Here is a 22,135-nt window from a genome sequence, read left to right on the forward strand (position 1 = left end):
TTTCCTACCTGCGGGTTTGACTCACAATATAGTAGCGCAGAGGGTTAATGTTCCTGCTGCAAAGCACAATGTGTGAGATGCAGGTCACAGCCTTGTTATTTATTGTAGAAAGCTCAGTGGGTTAATGCTCTTGTTACAAACATCCCTTTTACTTGGAGTTCATTAGTAATAATCATTCTAGCATAGCACATTGAGGTATGAGCGGTCATCAAAGTGCGGCAAACAAATTGAAAGCCATAGGTGTAGAACCTTATTGCTTTGTCCGCTCAACCTTTTGTTATTCTAAGGTTGCTAAAAAGGGATTCTTTAGTTGGCAATACAATTTTATTAGTATAACAACCCAATCATTGTGTTACGTTTTTAGAAACTCTTTGCACCTGGTTTGCATCACAAAAGTGATGGAAACTTTGTGCAAAGTGTTGTTTTGGGGCTTACTCTCCAGCAGAAAGCTTCCATTGTGTTGGACATGAGTGCTAAAGTAATACAAAGCAGGACTCTGCAGGACTTTATGTCAAGGAGGCATGCTATGGGTGGTATGTGGACAGTCCCTTGCACTCACCCATGGATTTGTATACTAAGCATTTCTAACTCTGACAGGAAGGGATTTGCATAAAAAAATAACACCACCTCAAGGCAGGCAAAGAGTTATTTTCTCCAAACCTTCCCAACTTTTCTTGTGTCTTGCATTGAACAGCACACATACAAGGTGGTAAAGTGTTAAACTTTGTCAATGCTTAGATTTTTGTGCTGGAAGGTTATCCTTCCAACGTAAAACCCAAGCTTCACCTCGGGAAAACAGCCTTGCACTATGGTGCAAAGATGTGTGTACTGGTGCAAGGCAGGCTAAGGTGCGTCAACACTAGAGACAAGAACAACAGCACCATACCTGGAGATGGCGCTCTTGTGCTCCATGCTTTTCACGAAGAGAGGTGCAGCACCTTTGGATAGTGAACATCGTAAACATGTAGGGACTTATTTATGGGAGGCTTGTTCCGCCCGAGCATCACTGTTTCTGTTGCTTCGGTGGCTCAAATGCAAACCTCTCAACCATATCTACAAGCCATGCAAAGCCACGTTACGTGGCTTTTCATGGCCTCATAGATGCGGAATAAAGCAAAGCAGCGCAAGTCATTGCGTCACCTTACTCTGTGTTGGGGGGGGGGGGGGGGGGTTCCCACGTATCACCGTTAGGTTTTGACGTTGCATCAAATTTACTTATTTACGTAAACCTGGGGAAGCTCCAAAACCTTACGTCTCTTGTTTCTACTCGTTTTTTCCTCTTTCCGTGTGTGCTGCAAAAGAGGCAAATGCCTCTCTTGATTGTTTTTGTGAAGGTGCCCCTCCCTGCCCTGCACAAAACCAGACCTGACATGCAAGGGAGGCACCCTTGAACGATGGTGCAAGGGTGTCTGTGTTGGCGCTAGGCTTCCTAAACCCCACCAATGCAGGGGCAAGGACAGGAATGCAGCATATTGCATAAATACAGTGCTTTCCTCCTTTTCACAACAAGACTTGCAGCGTTGTCCTACCCCAATTCCCCGTAAATAAGCCCCTTAATTTGCCCTTTTGTTTTTCCAGACCGAGCACTCAATAATGGCTACCAGTATGGATGCCGTGCGCCTCCTACACCTCATAGCCCTCATTGTCTTAAGTAACATTCCTTATACGTTGCTTCACACGTGTGTAACTCATTGTGTCTGTATCATATGTTTGTGATATAAAGCGCACTGATAGTTCATATTAAGATCAGAAGCACTATAAAATCAATCAATGTGAGAAGGGGCTCAGGAGAGATGAGGGGCAGCGTTGGGAGGTGGTAGTGAGGGGATGGGTGGAGAAGGAGGTAATGGTGGGGGGGCCAACAAAGGCTCTTGCAGCAGAACTCCCCAGTGCTAAAGCTGACCCCGCCCCGGAGTGCCCCCTCTGAAAGAGCCCTGCTGCAATAATAAAACCACTGATGCCACCAAACGCGTACCTTTCGGATGCCTGGGGGGGATGCCTGCTGCAGAGATGTGTGCAGCCTCAGCTCTGGCGCCCAGATGGGCTCCGCCTTTCATCAGCCAGATACAACCAGTAAAACTCGCATGATGGGTGGAGCAACAAATATTTAAGTGCTAAAAGCGAGAAAAAAAATCAGTTGTATGGATAAAAAATATCAAAACAGAAACATGCAACAGAGACAAAACTAGTATAGAAAGAAAAGAGAAGAACAAGAAAAATAGGGAAGGCCACAACCGTGGGGAAAGGAAGCAGCTAAAAATAGAAAAAGAAAAGAAGAAAGGATGAAAATCGACCACTCTAGGGGGCGTTTTTTTGCGTCACCCCCCTAGCGCCACCTAACGACACCAAGGTAGTGCCGTATTTACAATACGGCTCACCGCACCATGGCGGTAGTTAGGACAACAGCATCAAAATTGTTTGCCGCTATTGTGGCGCTTTGTCGCACTGGTGTCAACAATTTTGACGCTAGTGCAGCAAAGCATGGGGAGGTGCATTGAATAAAATGGATGAGTCATTTTAACGCCTGGTCTGAGCAGGCATTAAAAATGACTGAAAAAATGGTGCAGTGAAATATTGACCATTTTTTTGGCCTCCCTGCGTCGGAACGCCCCCAAGCATACATTATGCCTGACACAGGCATAATGTGGCGCAAGGGGTTACAAAGTGGCGCAATGCATGCATTACGCCACTTTGTAAATATGGCTGCGCCTTAACGTAAAAAAAAACAAAATGACGCTAGGGCAGCTTGTAAATCGGACCCTAAGTCAGGTCACTGCAAACCATGAGACATGTAGAGGGTACAATGCATAACCACACAGAATTTCAACACTACATACTTATAATTATGGTATCGTAAAAACATACTATGGCAGCTTAACTTCTTGTGGATATACATCCCAGAGGTGTCTGGAACTAGAGACACCATGGACAGGATGTTACCTGCTCCTCTAATGGGACATAGCAAATTCCACCATTTCCCGTAGGAGGAAAGAGAGGTAAATTTCCAATCAGAAAGTATCGTTGAGAAACCATCTTACAAGAAAAAAAAACATGTGCTGAAAGTCTACTACCTCCCCCGCAATCAATCAATCAATCAATCAGAATTTGTAAAGCGCAACTACTCACCTGTAAGGGTCTCAAGGCGCTAAGGGAGTTGTCCTCTGGGCTTCAGTTTAAGAGCCAGGTTTTAAGGTCCTTCCTGAATTGGGGCAGCAATAGTGACTGCCTGAGGTGCCGGGGCAGGGTGTTCCAGCTCTTTGCCGTGGGGTAGGCGAAGGATCTTCCATCGCCCGAGGCCTTCCGTATGCAGGGTACGGTGGAGAGTGACTGCTGGGAGGGAAGGAGAGGTCTGGTGGGGGAGGGGAAGGTGATGCGATGGTTGATGTAGGCAGGTCCTAGGTCGTGGAGGGCCTTGTAAGCTGGACGAGGAGCCTGAAGTTAGTTCTCTTCTCGATAGGGAGCCCGTGGAGGTCTCTTAGGTGATTGGAGATATGTTCACGGCGGGGAATGTCCAGCATGAGTCTGGGTGAGGCGTCTTGGATGTGCTGTAATTTCTTGAGGTTCTTCTGGGTGGTACCGATATAGAGAGTCTAACATAAACCATCTTGCAAGAAAAAAAAAAACATGTGCTGTAAGTCCCCTACCTCCTCCTCACATCTCCAACATGTGTTATTGCTGAGTAGGCCAATTTATGTAGTCTGGAAAGTGTGCTATATGTCTTCTGTAGAGAACAATATCTAGATTGTGTCATCGTGGGGGTAATCTTGCACAGAAAGGGGATAGCCAAATGTTTATCCATGTAGTATGCCAGTGGCACAAAGAGAAACATATATCATTTCCTGGTGAGCGATCGCAAAGTATATTTTTGGAAGATTCCAAAAATGTGTAAATGTGAGTCGCAGCATTGCCTGTTTAGGTCGAGTGTGCAAGCTCTTTGGCCTGTTATAATCTTTCTGTGGACTTTTAACCTCGGCCACCGCACGCCCATCGCTATCACTCGTTCGTGGGCTTGTCTTTCAAAAATCCTTTGCTATCATTGGTGAATGCTTTACATTCGTCGCTCCTTGGGACGGTTTTGTTACCACCTTGCACACTGCCCCGTTACATGGATAATTGCACGTTTACTGATACGTTTGGCTGCAAGCGAACTTCTTTTTCCTTTTGTGTCTCTCCTTCACACTCACACTCATGGCGGCCGTGGCGCTTTGAGTTGGCTCGCTTATGTCAACTGTTTTACTTTTTTATTTTTTATTTATGTGGCAAGAAACGTCCGGTTAGGAATTTACAACGCTAATAGCTCTAACTTGTTTCTTAAAGTTACCAAGCAGGGTGGGAAGTGCAAGTGACTGTATGGGTTTAATTTTACGAATCCCCCTTTTCAGTTTCAGGAAGTTATAAAATTCTATATCCACACATTCAAATGACTGATGAAGTGTAGAGAAGGGGATTGGGTCCTAACGGGAGCCTAAGTCTTGTAATAGGTAATGTCTTTTTTTGCCCAAAAACCACATAACAAAGATTTCCAATCTAATTTTATGTTGTGATTGCACCACAAAGAGACCATGGTGGATCTTGACATCTATAGACTAGGTTTTTTATCAAATTTTAAAAGGGCTGGAACAATATTGAGAATTATAGATCTGAAGTGAGCAATGGAGAGCTTAGCGAGGTTATGTATGAAAGGGGTGGCGCAGAGAGGTAATGGGCTTAATAAGGTACACTGTATGTGTAGCCAAGGAGGATAATGTTCTTCATTCTTTTGAAATCACTAAGCAACCTGGGCGATACGAAAGGCAAGTTCATACCGTGGGCAATCAGGGAGATTTATACCGCCCAAGGATTTGCTCAGTTTCAGTGTATTTATAGAGAGTCTGCCTTTTTTCCCATTCCAAAGAAATTCAAGCTGCCTGTTTCTGAAAATGTAAATGTAATCCCCTTCTTAAACTTGTACACCTAGAGTTCACTAACTGACTCCAATGCCGCCTTATTTCCATGCCCCAAGGAACCAGTGTCAAGGTGCCCTGTGCCGTCCAACGGTGCCGCTGCCCGGCCTACAGCTTCATCCCTTCGCGCCCTGAGGAGATTGGAGAGATGTGGTTGCGGAAGAGGAAAGACTTCGACATCAGCGCCTGGAGGGCAAAGTGCCGCTGCTCCCACACCCACGAGGAGCACCGGCCCTTGGGAGGCCACGCCTGCCGCGCCAAAGGTGAGTCTCTCCAAGGGGCATGTGAGGCACTGGACACACAGGGCTGAGGAGAGGTGCCAGGCAACCATGTACCCATGAGGAGCACTGGCCCTTGCGCAGCCACGCCTGCCGCGCCAAAGGTGGGTCTCTCTGAGGGGCATGTGAGGCACTGGACACACAGGGCTGAGGAGAGGTGGCAGGCGACCGTGTACCCATGAGGAGCACTGGCCCTTGGGCAGCCACGCCTGCCGTGCCAAAGGTGGGTCTCTCCGAGGGGCATGTGAGGCACTGGACACACAGGGCTGAGGAGAGGTGCCAGGCAACCATGTACCCATGAGGAGCACTGGCCCTTGCGCAGCCACGCCTGCCGCGCCAAAGGTGGGTCTCTCTGAGGGGCATGTGAGGCACTGGACACACAGGGCTGAGGAGAGGTGGCAGGCGACCGTGTACCCATGAGGAGCACTGGCCCTTGGGCAGCCACGCCTGCCGTGCCAAAGGTGGGTCTCTCCGAGGGGCATGTGAGGCACTGGACACACAGGGCTGAGGAGAGGTGCCAGGCAACCATGTACCCATGAGGAGCACTGGCCCTTGCGCAGCCACGCCTGCCGCGCCAAAGGTGGGTCTCTCTGAGGGGCATGTGAGGCACTGGACACACAGGGCTGAGGAGAGGTGGCAGGCGACCGTGTACCCATGAGGAGCACTGGCCCTTGGGCAGCCATGCCTGCCGTGCCAAAGGTGGGTCTCTCCGAGGGGCATGTGAGGCACTGGACACACAGGGCTGAGGAGAGGTGCCAGGCAACCATGTACCCATGAGGAGCACTGGCCCTTGCGCAGCCACGCCTGCCGCGCCAAAGGTGGGTCTCTCTGAGGGGCATGTGAGGCACTGGACACACAGGGCTGAGGAGAGGTGCCAGGCGACCGTGTACCCATGAGGAGCACTGGCCCTTGGGCAGCCATGCCTGCCGTGCCAAAGGTTGGTCTCTCCGAGGAGCATGTGAGGCACTGGACACACAGGGCTGAGGAGAGGTGCCAGGCAACCATGTACCCATGAGGAGCACTGGCCCTTGCGCAGCCACGCCTGCCGTGCCAAAGGTGGGTCTCTCCGAGGGGCATGTGAGGCACTGGACACACAGGGCTGAGGAGAGGTGCCAGGCGACCGTGTACCCACGAGGAGCACCAGCCCTTGGGCGGCCACACCTTCCGCACCAAAGTTGGGTCTCTCCGAGGGGCATGTGAGGCACTGGACACACAGGGCTGAGGAGAGGTGCCAGGCGACCATGTACCCATGAGGAGCACCAGCCCTTGGGCGGCCACACCTTCCGCACCAAAGGTGGGTCTCTCCGAGGGGCAAGTGAGGCACTGGACACACATGGCTGAGGAGAGGGGCCAGGCGACCGTGTACCCACGAGGAGCACCGGCCCTTGGGCGGCCACGCCTGCCACGCCAAAGGTGGGTCTCTTCGAGGGGCATGTGAGGCACTGGACACACGGGGCTGAGGAGAGGTGCCAGGCGACCGTGTACCCACGAGAAACACCGACCCTTGGGCGGCCACACCTGCTGCGCCAAAGGTGGGTCTCTCCGAGGGGCATTTGAAGCACTGGACACACGGGGCTGAGGAGAGGTGCCAGGCGACCGTGTACCCACGAGGAGCACCGGCCCTTGGGCGGCCACGCCTGCCGCGCCAAAGGTGGGTCTCTCCGAGGGGCATGTGAGGCACTGGACACACAGGGCTGAGGAGAGGTGCCAGGCGACCGTGTACCCATGAGGAGCACCGGCCCTTGGGCGGCCACACCTGCTGCGCCAAAGGTGGGTCTCTCCGAGGGGCATGTGAGGCACTGGACACACGGGCTGAGGAAAGGTGCCAGGCGACCGTGTACCCACGAGGAGCACCGGCCCTTGGGCGGCCACGCCTGCCGCGCCAAAGGTGGGTCTCTCCGAGGGGCATTTGAAGCACTGGACACACGGGGCTGAGGAGAGGTGCCAGGCGACCGTGTACCCATGAGGAGCACCGGCCCTTGGGCGGCCACACCTGCCGTGCCAAAGGTGGGTCTCTCCGAGGGGCATGTGAGGCACTGGACACACGGGGCTGAGGAGAGGTGCCAGGCGACCGTTTACCCACGAGGAGCACCGGCCCTTGGGTGGCCATGCCTGCCACGCCAAAGGTGGGTCTCTCCGAGGGGCATGTGAGGCACTGGACACACAGGGCTGAGGAGAGGTGCCAGGCGACCGTGTACCCACAAGGAGCACTGGCCCTTGGGCGGCCATGCCTGCTGCGCCAAAGGCGGGTCTCTCCGAGGGGCATGTGAGGCACTGGACACACAGGGCTGAGGAGACGTGCCAGGCGACCATGTACCCATGAGGAACACCGGCCCTGGGGTGGCCATACCTGCCGCACCAAAGGTGGGTCTCTCCGAGGGGCATGTGGGGCACCAGGCGCAGAAGGCTGATAAGTGGTTTTAGGCGAATGTGTACCCATGAGGAACAGCGGCCCTGTGGCGGCCATGCCTGCCACGCCAAAGGTGGGTCTCTCCGAGGGGAAGGTGGGGAGAGTGTTATGTGGTGCACCGGGGATACGGGGCTGAGGAAAGATGCCAGGAGACTCTGCAGTGTGACACACACCCTTGTGGTCCAGGGGCTGCAGGACACCCCACGAGGGGCTAGTGCGCGGAAGGGCACCAGTCAGGCCGGGTGACCACTATCCCTGTGGGGGATACCTAATTCTTAGTTCACCAGGTTTGGGTTGACACCTGATATCTCCCCTGTGTTTCTGTGCACAGATTCCACCTGCTAAAACCAGACGTCTTCTTGTCACCCGCGAGGGTATCCAGTCACCCCTGAATCAGGAACAGGATTTGCATTCAACCGCTCTTATTCTGTACCTATGATTGAATGAATGAATAGTTGTGTGAATCAGTGGCTTTGTGTCTACACACCTGCCCCAGGCCTACATTTCAGAGCCTCTATGCCTTCCCCCGTGGGCCTCTTCACACTCTTGTTTCTCCTCCAACGACTCACTTTACTTTTATTCCTAATCATTTTTATTGGTTTACAGATAGTGTCAGTGTTTTGAAAATAGACATTAATGGATGTTCCCCATTTGCATGCGTTAACGTAACATAAACCAAAAGTGTGGAACAAGTGCATCTTAACAGGAACTCCCTCAGTTCCTTCATCCTACCTTCTACCCCCCCACACCAACCATCCACTCTTTGAGAACAAGCTGCTGAAAGGAACTTCTCTTTGTCTTTCCATTGAGGTTCATCACCCAATACCAGTTCCTTCTCCATGTAATCTGTATAACTCTAAGGGCCTAAGCAAGAGTTTGGCAGACGTCCATGGTATTACGATTCCCATAGGATACAATGGGATCATAATACAGCGGACAGGATATCTGTCACCTTTGTGACGGAGTATTCCCCTCCGCCAAGATCTAAATTAGGCCCACAATCTTGTCAGGCAACACTGTTCTCTATGGTCTTTGGCCAGATAGCGCATAAAAGGATCCATTATAATTCTGAATATGTTATCTTATTTATAGACATTGTACTCCAATTTCCTCGTCCCCAGAAGGGACCAGTTTCACATAATCTAGGCTCCTTCATCCGGTGTTGTATTTTTTTTACTTAAACACTCTAGACTCACCCAGCGCTCAAATATCCCACGCACTTGTGTCTTTATCCATTTTCCCCCCATCACCCTCCTTCCCACTTCATGTTAGGGTTTAGACTCCTTAAGATACCTCCTGTCACGCCTTCCTCTTCCTTTTTCTTCTTCCCTTTCATTCCAGTCCTCTACACCAATGCAGCATGCATCCAAACATCTTGTTGTCTACAATCTCCTCCATCCATGACAGGCAGAAGCCTCCATAGAGGCAGGTTAGCTTTTTGATACCTACCCAAGTGTAGACAATTTTGCTTTCTTTTTTGCAGACTGCCGGTGTCAGTTCTTTGAGTCCAACTTTCTATGTGCGGCCTGTGACCGGAAGTGGGAGGCACATCAAACCTACTTTGAGACCACCGAAATGAGAAGGAAATCAAAGCTTCCATTTGGTAAGGTTCCACTGGGTGTTTTGACTCAATCTTCAACCTCATGAATTTAGGAATGCTGCTAATCGTGTACTTTGACATACAAGGAATGAGTCCTTCCAGGTAGTCTGGTGTAGCCTCATAACCTGAAGAATGCCTCAAAATTATAACTTCAGCAGTATCTTGAATCCTGTGTCCATGGGTGTGCCTCCATCCAAGTACTCTGACTTGACAGGCAACTCCATGACCTCCAAAATGTCCAGGAACATAGACCATGGTGCCTATTCACAATGGTAAACTTACACATGAATAGGTGTAAATTTACTCTTACCATTTGTAGTAAATTTCCTAGAAAGAATAGATTAAAAAATAGTACAAATTGCTATTCATCATTTACGAGTTTACATGTTCTCATCCCTGAGTTCAAGTGGTGGAGCCTAATTTACAAGTGTAACTTTTCACTCATGGGAGAACTCTCTATGAGAAGGCATAGGGAAATGTTAAAGAGTTTATGAGAGAATGTTGCAGTACCAGTGGTTTGCCATGTATGGTACTCGACGTAATCCATGTCTGAGGTGGAGTACATTTATTCCTGTTTTGGATCTTTTTTGGATGTAGTAACTCTGGATAGTGCATGTCCTTTACTTAACCTCCCCCCATAGTCCTCCCAAATGCCTACCATTTTGAAGTAAGTATTCCACATTTTCCAGTCAACCCCCGTCCCTCCCACATTTAACTACTAAAACTTAGGCATACGTGTGCGGAGGTCTCCACACAGAAAAGACAGGTGAGGCAGAGACCTCTGCACTTAGCTCAGTGAATAGCATTTGCAGTATGTGGGCAGGACTGTTATAGTACTAACAGAAGTACTACAAAATGCGGGTTGTGGATAGGACCCATAGCATGTAATCATGCAACCAGAAGAGTGATTTCAGTTTCTGTAACATAGACTTCAACCGCATGAATCTCTCCTAATTGGTAGTAAACGTAGACTTTAAGATCAAACCCTGAAGTATCCCTCCAACCAGGTATCATATCAAAGCCATTAACCCAACAGTTCAGGAATTTTCCAGCCAGGTTCAATGGAAGAGTAGTTACAGGGAATGAAAGAACTCTAGAACCAATTCCTTGATGTGTATACAGACTTTAATCTCCCATCATTAAAGAATCCACTGTCAATGGACTTTTACTCAGTCCATAACATGACAAAACGTCTTTCTAACTAAATAATTTCACACAGCATTCAACCCCAGGACCTGATGAATCCTTCCAACCAAATATTCTTATAAAGAATGCATCCCTGTGCACTTCAGCATCCTTTCAAACATTTATTTTAATTTACATGCACCTTTAACCACAGGGCATTGCAAGCCTTGGACCTGGGTACTCTGATACATCCATTAACCTCAGCACCATAAGATTATTTCCAGTTAGGTACTTTAATATAAACATTTACTCAGGGTCCTGAAAAGTCCTTCCAAACAAGCCCTTCTGCAAAGGGGTTACCTCGGCGCCCTTCAGAATCCTTCTGCATAGGTATTTTGATGTGCGTAGCCTTCAACTACATAACATCAGGAGCCTATCCATCCATTCATCTTGGCCTAGCTTTTGACTCTATGACATTAATAATACTTGAAACAGGATATCTTGAGATAGCAGTAGACCCTTTAAACCATAGAGTATAATAATTTTAAATCCTGTGACTTTATTGTTGACTTACAATCACCTCTGCTGTGGCCTTTGACTTGTTAGTAGGCTCCGGTTTAAAGCACCCTCCAGGTAAGGCAATCAGAAAGTCTTTTCTGGTCCATATTGGCAGATGGGAGAGTTAGCAAACCACATCCTGTAGACATGTTTGCACATCCAAGAAGCCAATGAGTCGGACTGCCCTGTGATAGGGTAACTTGAAAGTCAGGCTAATTCATTGACTGCCATGTTTTCATTCCCACCTGCAGGGTGCGTAACTCTTTAGACTCAGATTTCCACAGCATTACAGCCTGCTAGTGCTTTTGACGTCTCAATATAAGGTTTGAGAAACACAAAAGAGAAATTGGTGGTATTCATTTTCGATCGCTACAATCTCAATCAGTTCATCTGCCTGCAGATGTTCATGATGCCACCCATGGCTCAGATCCTTGCAGCTGTCCAAAAGAACGACTGGCTGCGCTTGGTGAATTCTTTTTCCATGTAGCTGTTGTGTAGAAACACAGGAAGTACATCTGTTTTTCAGTGTTAAGTTAGCAGTTCTAGGACTGGGCCCTGTCTTTTGATCTCAGTGCTGATGCTCGGGGCTTTGAGAAGATATTGGCCCTGTTAGCAGCCATTCTAAGGCACCACAAGATCCACTCTCATCCCAGCCTGTGCAATTATCTATACAAGCAGCACCAAGCAAGGAGGCTTAGTCCAGCCTAACCCTGACTCCCAGAGCCCTACACAAACTTGTGTTAAAGATAAGCTACCCCAGTCCTCCGTGGTGCCCTTCAACATGATCCAGCTCATCAGGCCATCCTTGACTCTAACCTGGCAAAGCCATTTGCTCCTCCAGGGATGGTAATGGCCATTGGGCAGATGGTAGGTCACTTCTTTGGTACAAGTCCATGTCAGACTGATGGCTCATGGGACTACAAATATCGCAGCCTAGGGGTATCATGTGCCAACCTCTATGTGTATTCCCTGCCATCCATTTAATGGAACACTGATACTAGCTGTTGCATGATCAGTCTAGACCTGTCCCAATTATTCCATCCCTGGTATCAGTTATGTGTGGATGCCTCTTCTGCCTAAAGCATTGCGCTGGGATGCTGCACCCAGTAATTACCAGTGCATCCATTAATGTTTTGTATTTTTCTGTGCCAAATGTCTGCAGTTCAAAGGGACTACTTACTTATTAGAGTTTGGCTTGGGGGTCTTTGAAGGCTGCTGTTCATCAGGGTCTTGTGGGACAGATCAAATTCTTCCTTAAACATGGCAGAGCTAAAACCATTCTTTCTGCTGTTGGCATTCTGTCTTACACTGTTGAATCTGTAGTGTGGTGAATATGATCAGGGACATCTTAAGGATTTTGGGGACCCTGGGCCAGAGGTATTTTTGGGGCCCCTGTTCACAACAGCTTATGATTGACTTTCAGCTCTTTCATGCCCTATTTTCCCAGGTCCCTAATAGTGCATAGACACTGGTCCAAATTCAAAATGAGTTTACATCAGAGATAGTGAGATGTGTCAATAATGTAAGTGCAACCAATCTCCGTTCTCAGCCTCTCATTCCTCATATGTGAGGTCATGCTTTGATCTAAAAGAAACTTTTTATGGACGGTGCATGCAATATAAACACAACATTTCTCTGAAAAATATCTGTAAAAGACTCTCACGTATCACTACCTTAAAAATAAATTAAAGAAAACGAGATATAAAACAACCTGTTGAAGAATTATCCAAGGTCATCAGGGCAAGACTGCAGAACAGAGCTGGCTCTATCAGGACCCCCGAGAGGCTGGGGCCTGGGGCCAGAGCCCACTTTGCCCATGACTTAAAGCATGTCTGAATATGATGAGTTACAATACTAAGCCCCTCTTCTATGGGACTGATTAAATAGGCGCCCAATCTCCGCAGCTGTGTCAGCTGGTAGTAGATATGTGGGATAGGACTTTACAGCACAGTATGCTCCTCATAGTGTCCCATATCACAGAGAGCAGCAAATCCAAAGTGAAGAGTCTAAGCAGATGTCTTTACTTCCCATTTGAACAGGAAATTCTCTCCGTGAAGTCCTTGACCCCAGCTCAAGTTCAGATGTAAGCACTTTGCCTCCTGGATTGGGAGAGCTTGTTGGTACCTACGGGATGGCCTCATGTTAGACTGAACCTGAGCCATCTATAGGCGTTGATTCAACTACTGTGTTCCCAAAGGCTCCTCAGAGTATAAGGTGCAGCCCAGGATGTTCCCTCATGCTAAGGCTCCTGCTGGGCCTCACTAAGGTTGGTTTTTGGACATACTATACCTGTACAGAAGGGATTTAGATTTCCGCAGATAGGATGTCTATCACCTTTGTGAAGGAGTAACCCCTCCACCAATATCTAAATCAGTCTCTTGCTGTCCACTGAGGGAGGAAGACTCCCACCCTCGCTAAGGATGAGTGCATAGTTCCTGAGGATCTCACCTTTGCACAGCTAGACCTCCTCACAATACCTGGACATGATCGACCACACCTGAGTACAGGAATAAATAGATGATATTCTGCCCTTGGCTCTATCAAAGAACATCAGTAAGTTCACTGGCTCAGTGGATGATGCCATGTTCTTTTCTCAACCACTTGGCTGAAAAAGCTGGGTTGGGGAATACCTGCAAAAATTACTCAGTAGCCACTGGCACCTACAGAACAGGTTTGTGGAGTATGTGTCCACATCCACTGAGGCCATCCAACCATATCTGGCAGGCCTAATGCATCTTTTCCCTCACTTTAGGTTCCTCACTGTCTCTCAGGTCTAAAACCTGGTCCTGACCAACCCAATGCACGAGCCTGGCTTTATGTGCCAGATGACTCTTTCAAAGAAGAATTACTGGCAGCCAGCTCCGTACACAAGCGGCAGACCTGTACACAGTTCTGAATGGGACAAAATAGTCCATCTTGGTTCCAAAAGTACGGCTGGCATCTGCACAAAGAGACTGCACTTCCAGGCCTTCTTTTCACGTATGGGTGCCACCTCTCCTGAGACACTGACATAAGGGGCACCTGGCTTTTCACCCTAGAAGGGTCCAGGTAGTGCTCTAACAACCTCCTGCTAGCAAATTGTGGAGGTAGTGATGCTGCAGAGTGACTAGGAAGCCCACCATTGACAGATATTCCATATCATTAAACCTGTATGATACTTTGCATGGAGCCCAGCCCCCACCCTAAGTCTCAGCACACTCCTTCTAGGCTGTGGCAGTGTGCCTGTATGGGCTACTATATCTTCATTCTGCTGACACCACCCTTCGGCCCAAAGCGATAATACATTTGCCACAGTCATTCTGAACAACCTTATCCGATCCATCTGATTCTACCTTCCTCCACCTCTTACTTCCTTTTTTCAGCTGCTGGGGAATTCACCCTTAAGGGTGAGAGTAGGAAAGAGCCATGACATAAGAGTGGAATAAAGTTAACTTTAAAGTTATTGAAATATGAGGCACTCACTAAAGTAATATATAAATTAAATAATTAGTAATACATACTTAAAAAAAGCCTTCCCTGTATGTAGACAACCAATTGTCCCTTGATCTAACTATTGGAAAAATGAGGCTGAGGGTACTCTTTAGAGATTTACCTCTGCGGTATGTGATCTCTGGTCTATTGGAAATAAAATTCATCAAAGTTTCATCCTGATATAAAATATTCCAATGTCTGTGGACAATATTCCTTTAAGCCATGGAGGTGCTGGTATAATCCGTAACAAGTCCCACCCTGTTGGTCTCCCTACTGGAGTTAGGATGGTCTTTATATTTAAGCGTATCACTTCTGGCAATGTGTCTGACTCTACATTGTGCTTTTTTGATTTCCCCGTAGTTTGAAACGTTGGCCCATTTCCTCAGTACATTTCAAAAACTCTTCAGGGCCACCACTGATCTTTATTTTGTGAACAGCACACCTTGAGGTCTTTTGAATTTAAGATGTTTGTGTTTTATATTTTCTTCTTCGGTTCTCCATTCCCACTGGGTTTTGGTGGAGGTTATTTACGGTTTGTGATCTTGTACCATCATGCTTATATGGAGTTGTTTTGATGAAATTTCAGCCCTGAGGACGTCATAGGGGTCATCCCCAATGTTGGCTGTACCAGAAGGATATTGAGAATATGCTCTCTGGCTGAGACAGAGGAATACTGTCATATTTGGAGAACAAAATGTGCAATTATATGGAATAAATCACAAAGACTGAAAAACTACACTGAGGATTCAATACGTTTCTTTTCTTCTTTATTCTTGAATGGACTCTATTTGAAGATTATGATATCTTGCTAGGTGGATGTGTTTTTTATTCTCCCTTACAGGTTTCAAAAGAATTGGATGTACCAAGATTTGTTACTAATTATTTAATTTATATATTACTTTAGCGAGTGCCTCATATGTCAATGATTTGTCTATCTGTTTTACTTGGTAATTCAGTTCAGGGTTTTGGGTGTTCCCCTATGAGTGCACCACTTTTTTGATACGTTGGTATTGTACGTATACCAAACTGGACCTTTGAGCGCCAGATCCCCATTTTCAACACCCTCTTTTTTTTCATACTAACTTTGAAGTTAGTTTTAGTTGTTAGACTTTTTCTCATTGTATCAGCTCCCCCCACCACCACTCCCTCAGTCATCGGCCTGAAACACACACTGACCCCTGACTGACCCCTGTTTTCCCGATGGGAACTGACAAGGGTACAGGTGCACTAGGGGATGGGGGAGACATACTGCACCTGAAACAGTTTCCAGTGCAGCCCGTCAGAGCCAGGGTACCTACAAAGTCGATAATGCCTACTAACTAAGAGTAACAGAGTTCCTATTAAGGTAAATTTACCTTTTTTCTTTTTGTTTCTCCTACATATTTAATTGTCAGATGATATCCTGATTAAAATACTAACCACCATTTATAAGTACCCAGGCACTACAAATAATAAATGCAAATGCTATGTCCATCAAAGGATTCTTTTCTTTTTTTCTTCAGATACTGTTTATCTGTCCACGACAAATTACAATACAATACAAGAAGACGACAATAGCTTGGCAATATCAGTGTATGTGCATGAACGGGTTCAAAGTATTAATTCGCAACACTATAATGTCTGTCGCTACCCTGGGTGTGGATACAGGGAACTAAGCAGGTGCAAGAGGAAGTCGACAAGGGGAAGAGGCAGGAGACGCCTTTGGGTAAACGAATCGGGGATAACAATAGTCTCATGTCTGAGGCCACAGGGAGGCAGATACCTGGGCCTCCCTAATGGGAAATGTATTTACTCCCTAGAAGACAAGGGTCGAAGAAGGCGTGGGAACGGCCCAGGAAGATCAAGGAGACAAGGACCAGACATGGGGTAGAGGGCCAGGGGGCCCATCCAGTAAGGAAGGGCGGAAACCTAGAACCAAGAAAGAAGTGGAGGGACCTCCTCAGAGGTTGCCAGAGGCGAGTGAATCTCTTTTCAGAGAGTGGTATTTTGTGTGACATCTGCTCTATGGCCTATATGTGCCATAGCTGAGTAAACCAGGCTGCCACTGAGGGGGCAGACGTGGATTTCCAGGAGAAAGCTATGAGTTGCTTTGCTGCCTCAGTCATGTGGTGGACAAGATACCGGTCCTCATAAGTCGCTCCCTCCATTGTAACTGGCCTCACCCCCAGGATGATTGCGCAGTAGTCACCTGGAATGGGAAACCCCAGTGTATTCTTAATGTGCTCCAGGATTTCCTTCTAGAAGATAGTGAGGGAGGGACAAAACCACCATATGTGATAAAAGTCCCCGACCTGAGTGTTGCACCTCCAACAAGTGTCTGGGGTTGCAGGAAACATGCTGTGTAAGCGAGCAGCGGTGTAGTACTATTGCAGCATCAATATATACACAGATTCTTGTTGGGAAATGCTCGTAAGAGTCTTGGGAATCCTATACCTGTTTCTGCGAAATGCCCAGGGTGCGATCCTGTACCCACTTGATTTGGTAGGGATGCCAGGGGAGCAGGCGGGACAATTAAAGGACACTCTACGTTTTAGAGATAAGACCTTTTAATCCCTCAAAATCTCACACTAAGTTCAAGTGGCTAAGAGACCAAGTGGCACCTGCAATATTGGGAGGGGAGAAGGCCCAGTGACAGAGCTAGAAGTACTGATGGCGAGATTTATCAGGGACGGTGAAACTGTGTTTACACTGCTCGAAGGGTTTAGGGGTCAATCCTTGAAAAAGATCCATTAGGGTCCTAAAATCCCTATTTTACCATTACAGGAAGGAGGTTGGGGAAAGCCAGGGTAAACTTCGCATTGCGGGCTATCGGAGTGTTCAGGGAGGGGAAAGAGGTGAGGCCTCCCCCAATCGCCAATATGTCCTGGATCTCCAGGACCGTGCGAGTCGGAATTGCCAGATATGCACTACGAGGATGATGTTTTTGCGGGAGCCAGGCTAGGTCCCGCAGCGGTTGACAGGCCACTGCCCCGTCCATGTGCAGCCGGTGTTTTTCAATTTCTCTGACTATCCACCCAGAGATAAATCTCAGGGGTGCATCCCAGTAAGAGTCTAGTAGGCTGTAGCATGTAAGGCCCCTGCGGTTTCGGGGCAGCATAAGTAATTTTTTGGAAATGCAGGGTTGATTTCCCTTTCAGATAAAGGATTGAAGATCCTTTTGCATGGACTTGATGTCTTCAGCTGGGATTGGGAGGGACTGGAATAGATACAGAACCCACAGAAGGACATTCATTTTCACCACGTTTATATGACCCAGCCACGAAATATGGAGAGGTTTCCATCTCCACAGGTCCTCCAATATGGCTCTGAGCAGTGACACCCAGTTGGTTCTGGACCAAGAAAGTAGAGAGGTCATGATGGTCAAGCCACGGTACTGTATGGAGTGGACCAGCCATTGGAAGGGACCGAACTCTGCCAGGTGTGGGACCCGTAGCAGCGGAACGGTCAGGTTAAGTATATGGGATTTGGTCATATTAATCATATAGCATGAAACCGCTTCAAATGCCTTTAGGCTCTGGATGACCGCAGGGACATAAAAAGATTCTTAGGCAGATGTAGCCAACCATGCAATAATCTCAATAACTTGTGTGATTAGAATTCTTTATTATCAATATTCCTTGAGTTCTTGCATTGGACAATTATGTGGGGTATAGTTCCTGCATTGGTGCTGGCAGGGCGCAGTGCGCCAGCGTAGTGAGCAAGCAGAAATCTGCCATATCCTGATAGAAATGGTGCATTCCTGCCCTCTCCGTTTGTCTTGCTGCATTGCTTTGCGTTAGATGATGACCAATCTGCCCCTTAAGGTATAAACAGTTACATTTCTCTCCAGTAGGAGACGACAGCACTATTTTTCTACATATGATGTTTTCTTTTAGGTGAAGACTACTTCCCCTTTGCTGAGATACCCGAGCTGCGAAATATCGTGATGTCAGGCAACGCAGCTGGTGGCAGCGGGTACAAGTCTTTGGAGGACGAAATAGCGGCCACGACCACCACCTCACGAGCTTTGCCTTTTCCTTCTTCAGGTCCCTGGAACGCAACACAACGTTAGGTCAATAGGAAGAGTACAAAATAGATACACGACCGCTGGAGAGGTGACGGCGTAGGAGAAGTGGTATAGCAAGCCACCAGCACAGTATAGCAAGACACTGGCTCTTCGTGAGGAGAGCCAAGAAGTCACCATCTCACCAGGTGGGGGGAAGCAGAGACCAGATGCAAATAAATAAAACCTTGCTTGTGGTGTATTTGTGATGGTGTGTTTCTGAAGAATGACAAAAACACAAATTGTTGCTGTGTTTTGAAGCTGCAAACATACAAAACGATGAACACCTGAAAGTGGTGTTGGTGAATGAACCAATATTGGTCCAGACCGTTGCAGGACGAAGGAGCACCATCAAACCGAAAGCCAGACCCCAACAAGCAGCAATCTAGAGAAACCAGAAAACTGCACATGAGGTTTACCAGTGAGTGCGTCAAATCTTCAATTGAAGGCTGCAAGGACAGACTTCCTACACCAGACAATGAATGAGAACAACATGTAAAGACCAATGATGGCCACACTTCTTCTCCAAAGTAAATCCACTGGTATAAGTAGTTTTTTCCCTACCCCTTGTTACAAGCTTTGCTCCACAGATAGCTCTACCCATGTATCTCACTGTCTGTGCACACAAATTCTTTCAAACATTATTGTGGGCTACCAGGAAAACATAATCCATGTATAGGCACAGCTTGCTTACCCCAACACCCCTCAAACCCACCAATGAAACAATATTCCTGGACCTTCTCTGTGATGCCTCCTGGTTCTTACAGCTGGGCGGCTCGATTGTATTTGACTTGGTTGATAGTGAGGGAATCCCGATCAGACCGAGAACTCTCAAAAGCATTTGGGATAAGATCCTGGACAAGTGTCTCCATTACTGACTTGCACCTGTCAGCTGCTCCGAAAGAGGGACTCAGATTGAGATCTGTAAAGTTCTCAGTAGAGTTATGCCTGGGATGTAGCTATAGTCAGTGAGATTGGTGGTGGGAGACAGTGGGTGTGGGTGAATCACAAATTTCCCAACTAAAGAAACGGTGGGACACAGGGTGGAGGGGAAAGATGACCAAGGTTAGTGATAGACTGTTCCCAAGAGAAACAGGATTAGTACTGATTTGCATTAGGTGAGCCTCTGCCTAGAGTGGCGCTGTGGTTGGCAGTGGATTGGAATGTTACCCCAAGCGATTGCCAGTGGTTAGACTATTTGCAAGCATTCATCTCATCAACATTTGAGGGTTTGATGGCCAGTAGTATTCCTGGAAACCAGAGACTGGCGCAGCTTTCCAAGCCTACTACTGCCAATGTTTGTGAGTTCCAAAATTAGTAAATTTGTACCCATTCAAGGAGTACTTCCGGTGCTGTTGCACAGATCTTGCATATTTTAGCTTCCACACACCGTAACCTGATCTCAGGTTTCACAGTCCTAATAGATCTAGTACTCACACAGCAGAGCAATCCCTCAAGTAACACAGATTGGCCATACTTTGGGTTTAAGCAGCAGTGCGAACTTTCAGTGCACAAAGATGTCTACAATCTGTTGGGTGCACAGGCGTCTGCTTTAGATAGCAAGGGTGCCCCTCAGTCTACACAGAATATATACACTCTAACACCTCTGATAGAAGAGCCATCTCTCATTGTATGCCGACATTTCAGATGCAGGCCATGCCTATGTGGGCTTTCCATAATGTTACACAGATCATCCAGACTCAGGCCTCAGGCAGCAGAGCTACCACCCAACGCTGATCAGGCAGACTTTGGTTTTAGGTAGCACAGCTATCCGCCATTTAACACAGGTGTCTGCTGTCTGTCAGAAGTATTCCTCAAATTCCACAGGACATACACTTAAGGCCTCGCTTAGCTGAGTTATTGGCGATACATCAATCGTGTAGACTCAGGTCTCAGACAGCAGAGCTATCACTCCATGGAGAGTTGGATCCTGTGTTACTAACTCTCCGCAGCTGTATAAATACAGAGTGGTGGTTTGGCGCTCGTGCTGAGACGATCTAGAATATCACCAAAAACCTCAGAAATTCACTGAAAAAAACAAAGGTTAAAGTGATGTTATGGTGAGGTGTTGAAATGAGACATAACGTCAAAAAAACAAAAAGCACTGAGGCCCATATTTATACTTTTTCACGCAAAACTGCGCCAACGCAGTTTTGCGTAAAAAAAATTAGCGCCGGCTAACGCCATTCTGAAGCGCCATGCGGGCGCCGTATTTATTGAATGACGTTAGCCGGCGTTAGCCGCCGGCGCTGTCTGGTGTGCGTTAAAAAAAACGACGTACACCAGGCAGCGCCGGCGTAGGGGGAAAATGGAGTATGGGCGTCCACAAATGGTGCAAGTCAGGCTGAGGCAAAAAAATCGCCACAACCCGATTTGCGCCATTATTTTCTGACGCCCATCCCCCATTGAAATGACTCCTGTCTTAGCAAAGACAGGAGTCATGCCCCCTTGCCCAATGGCCATGCCCAGGGGACTTCTGTCCCCTGGGCATGGTCATTGGGCATAGTGGCATGTAGGGGGCCACAAATCAGGCCCCCATATGCCACAATTTTTTTTTAAAAAAAATACCTACCTGGACTTACCTTAATGTCCATGGGGTGGGTCCCTCCAGCCTTGGGTGTCCTCCTGGGGTGGGCAAGGGTGGCAGGGGGTGTCCCTGGGGGCAGGGGAGGGCACCTCTGGGCTCATTCTGAGCCCACAGGTCCCTTAACGCCTGCCCTGACCCAGGCGCTAAAATCCGGCGCAAATGTGGGTTTTTTAGACCCGCCCACTCCCGGGCGTCATTTTTGCCCGGGAGTATAAATCCGACGCAATAGCATCGGAGTCATTTTTTAAGACGGGAACGCCTACCTTGCATATCATTAACGCAAGGAAGGTGTTCACGCAAAAAAATGACGCTAACTCCATGAACTTTGGTGCTAGATGCGTCTAACGCCAAAGTATAAATACTGTATGGAGTTAGTTTTGCGTCAAATTTGCGTCGAAAAAAACGACGCAAATTCGGCGCAAACGGAGTATAAATATGCCCCTGAACTTCTCCAGTTATAATTTAGTCAATTAACTAGAACTTGTGCCCCCATCATGCACAGTACACATGAGCGATATGAACAATATTGTTCAAATCTAATGAATCATTCAATCAATGACGTCATTTAACATGTCATGAGCGATGTAAGATAGATAGATAGATAGATAGATAGATAGATAGATAGATAGATAGATAGATATATAGATAGATAGAGAGATAGATAGATAGATAGATATAACTTTATATATCCAATTGCGTGGTTTTTAGATCCGATCCACCATGTAAAGCACTCTGCTACCCACAGCGTCTGATTCATGCTGCACAAAACCGCGAATAAAAAAATATGAATTTCTGTAGCAATGACCACTCTCTCACTCATCAAGTGTCACTCAGCTTTCTCTCCTCACCTCTGTTTTCTTCTTCTTTTTCTTTTCCTCTCACTAATCTAGCCTCTTGGTTTCACTCCTTCCTAATATTCCTCATAGGAGTGGTGAAAGTGGGGTCCTCTGCTACTGATCACCTCTCCTACACGCCACCTTCTCAAGCACATCTGTGTGGTAGGTTGCTACAGTGAGCACAACCACAGTGTGTCACAGGGTAAGCGGGAGAGTGTTCATGGGGCGTGTCCTCTGAAGGTCTGTCCTGGTTTTAAGCTTACAGCAGCTTTCATGCTGAGATTA

General features: G+C 47.5%; 1 protein-coding gene across 5 annotated transcripts in view; it reads left to right on the plus strand.

The window, feature by feature from the left end:
- Positions 1 to 18,629, plus strand: part of FAM221B (family with sequence similarity 221 member B) — a 46,935-nt gene extending 28,306 nt beyond the window's left edge. For 3 of the 5 annotated variants that reach the window (XM_069205661.1, XM_069205662.1, XM_069205663.1), the window contains 3 exons: positions 5,003 to 5,206; positions 9,115 to 9,234; positions 18,261 to 18,629. In XM_069205661.1, coding sequence (XP_069061762.1) covers positions 5,003 to 5,206; positions 9,115 to 9,234; positions 18,261 to 18,436 — 500 coding nt within the window. In that variant the 3' untranslated portion in view covers positions 18,437 to 18,629. Of the gene's footprint in view, positions 1 to 5,002; positions 5,207 to 9,114; positions 9,235 to 14,971; positions 15,821 to 18,260 lie in introns of those variants that run through there. The other 2 variants (XM_069205664.1, XM_069205665.1) reach the window with 2 other exon arrangements.
- Positions 18,630 to 22,135: the final 3,506 nt, after the last annotated feature.

Source organism: Pleurodeles waltl, chromosome 1_2 (assembly GCF_031143425.1).
Source record: "Pleurodeles waltl isolate 20211129_DDA chromosome 1_2, aPleWal1.hap1.20221129, whole genome shotgun sequence".
NCBI classification, from domain to species: Eukaryota; Metazoa; Chordata; class Amphibia; order Caudata; family Salamandridae; genus Pleurodeles; species Pleurodeles waltl.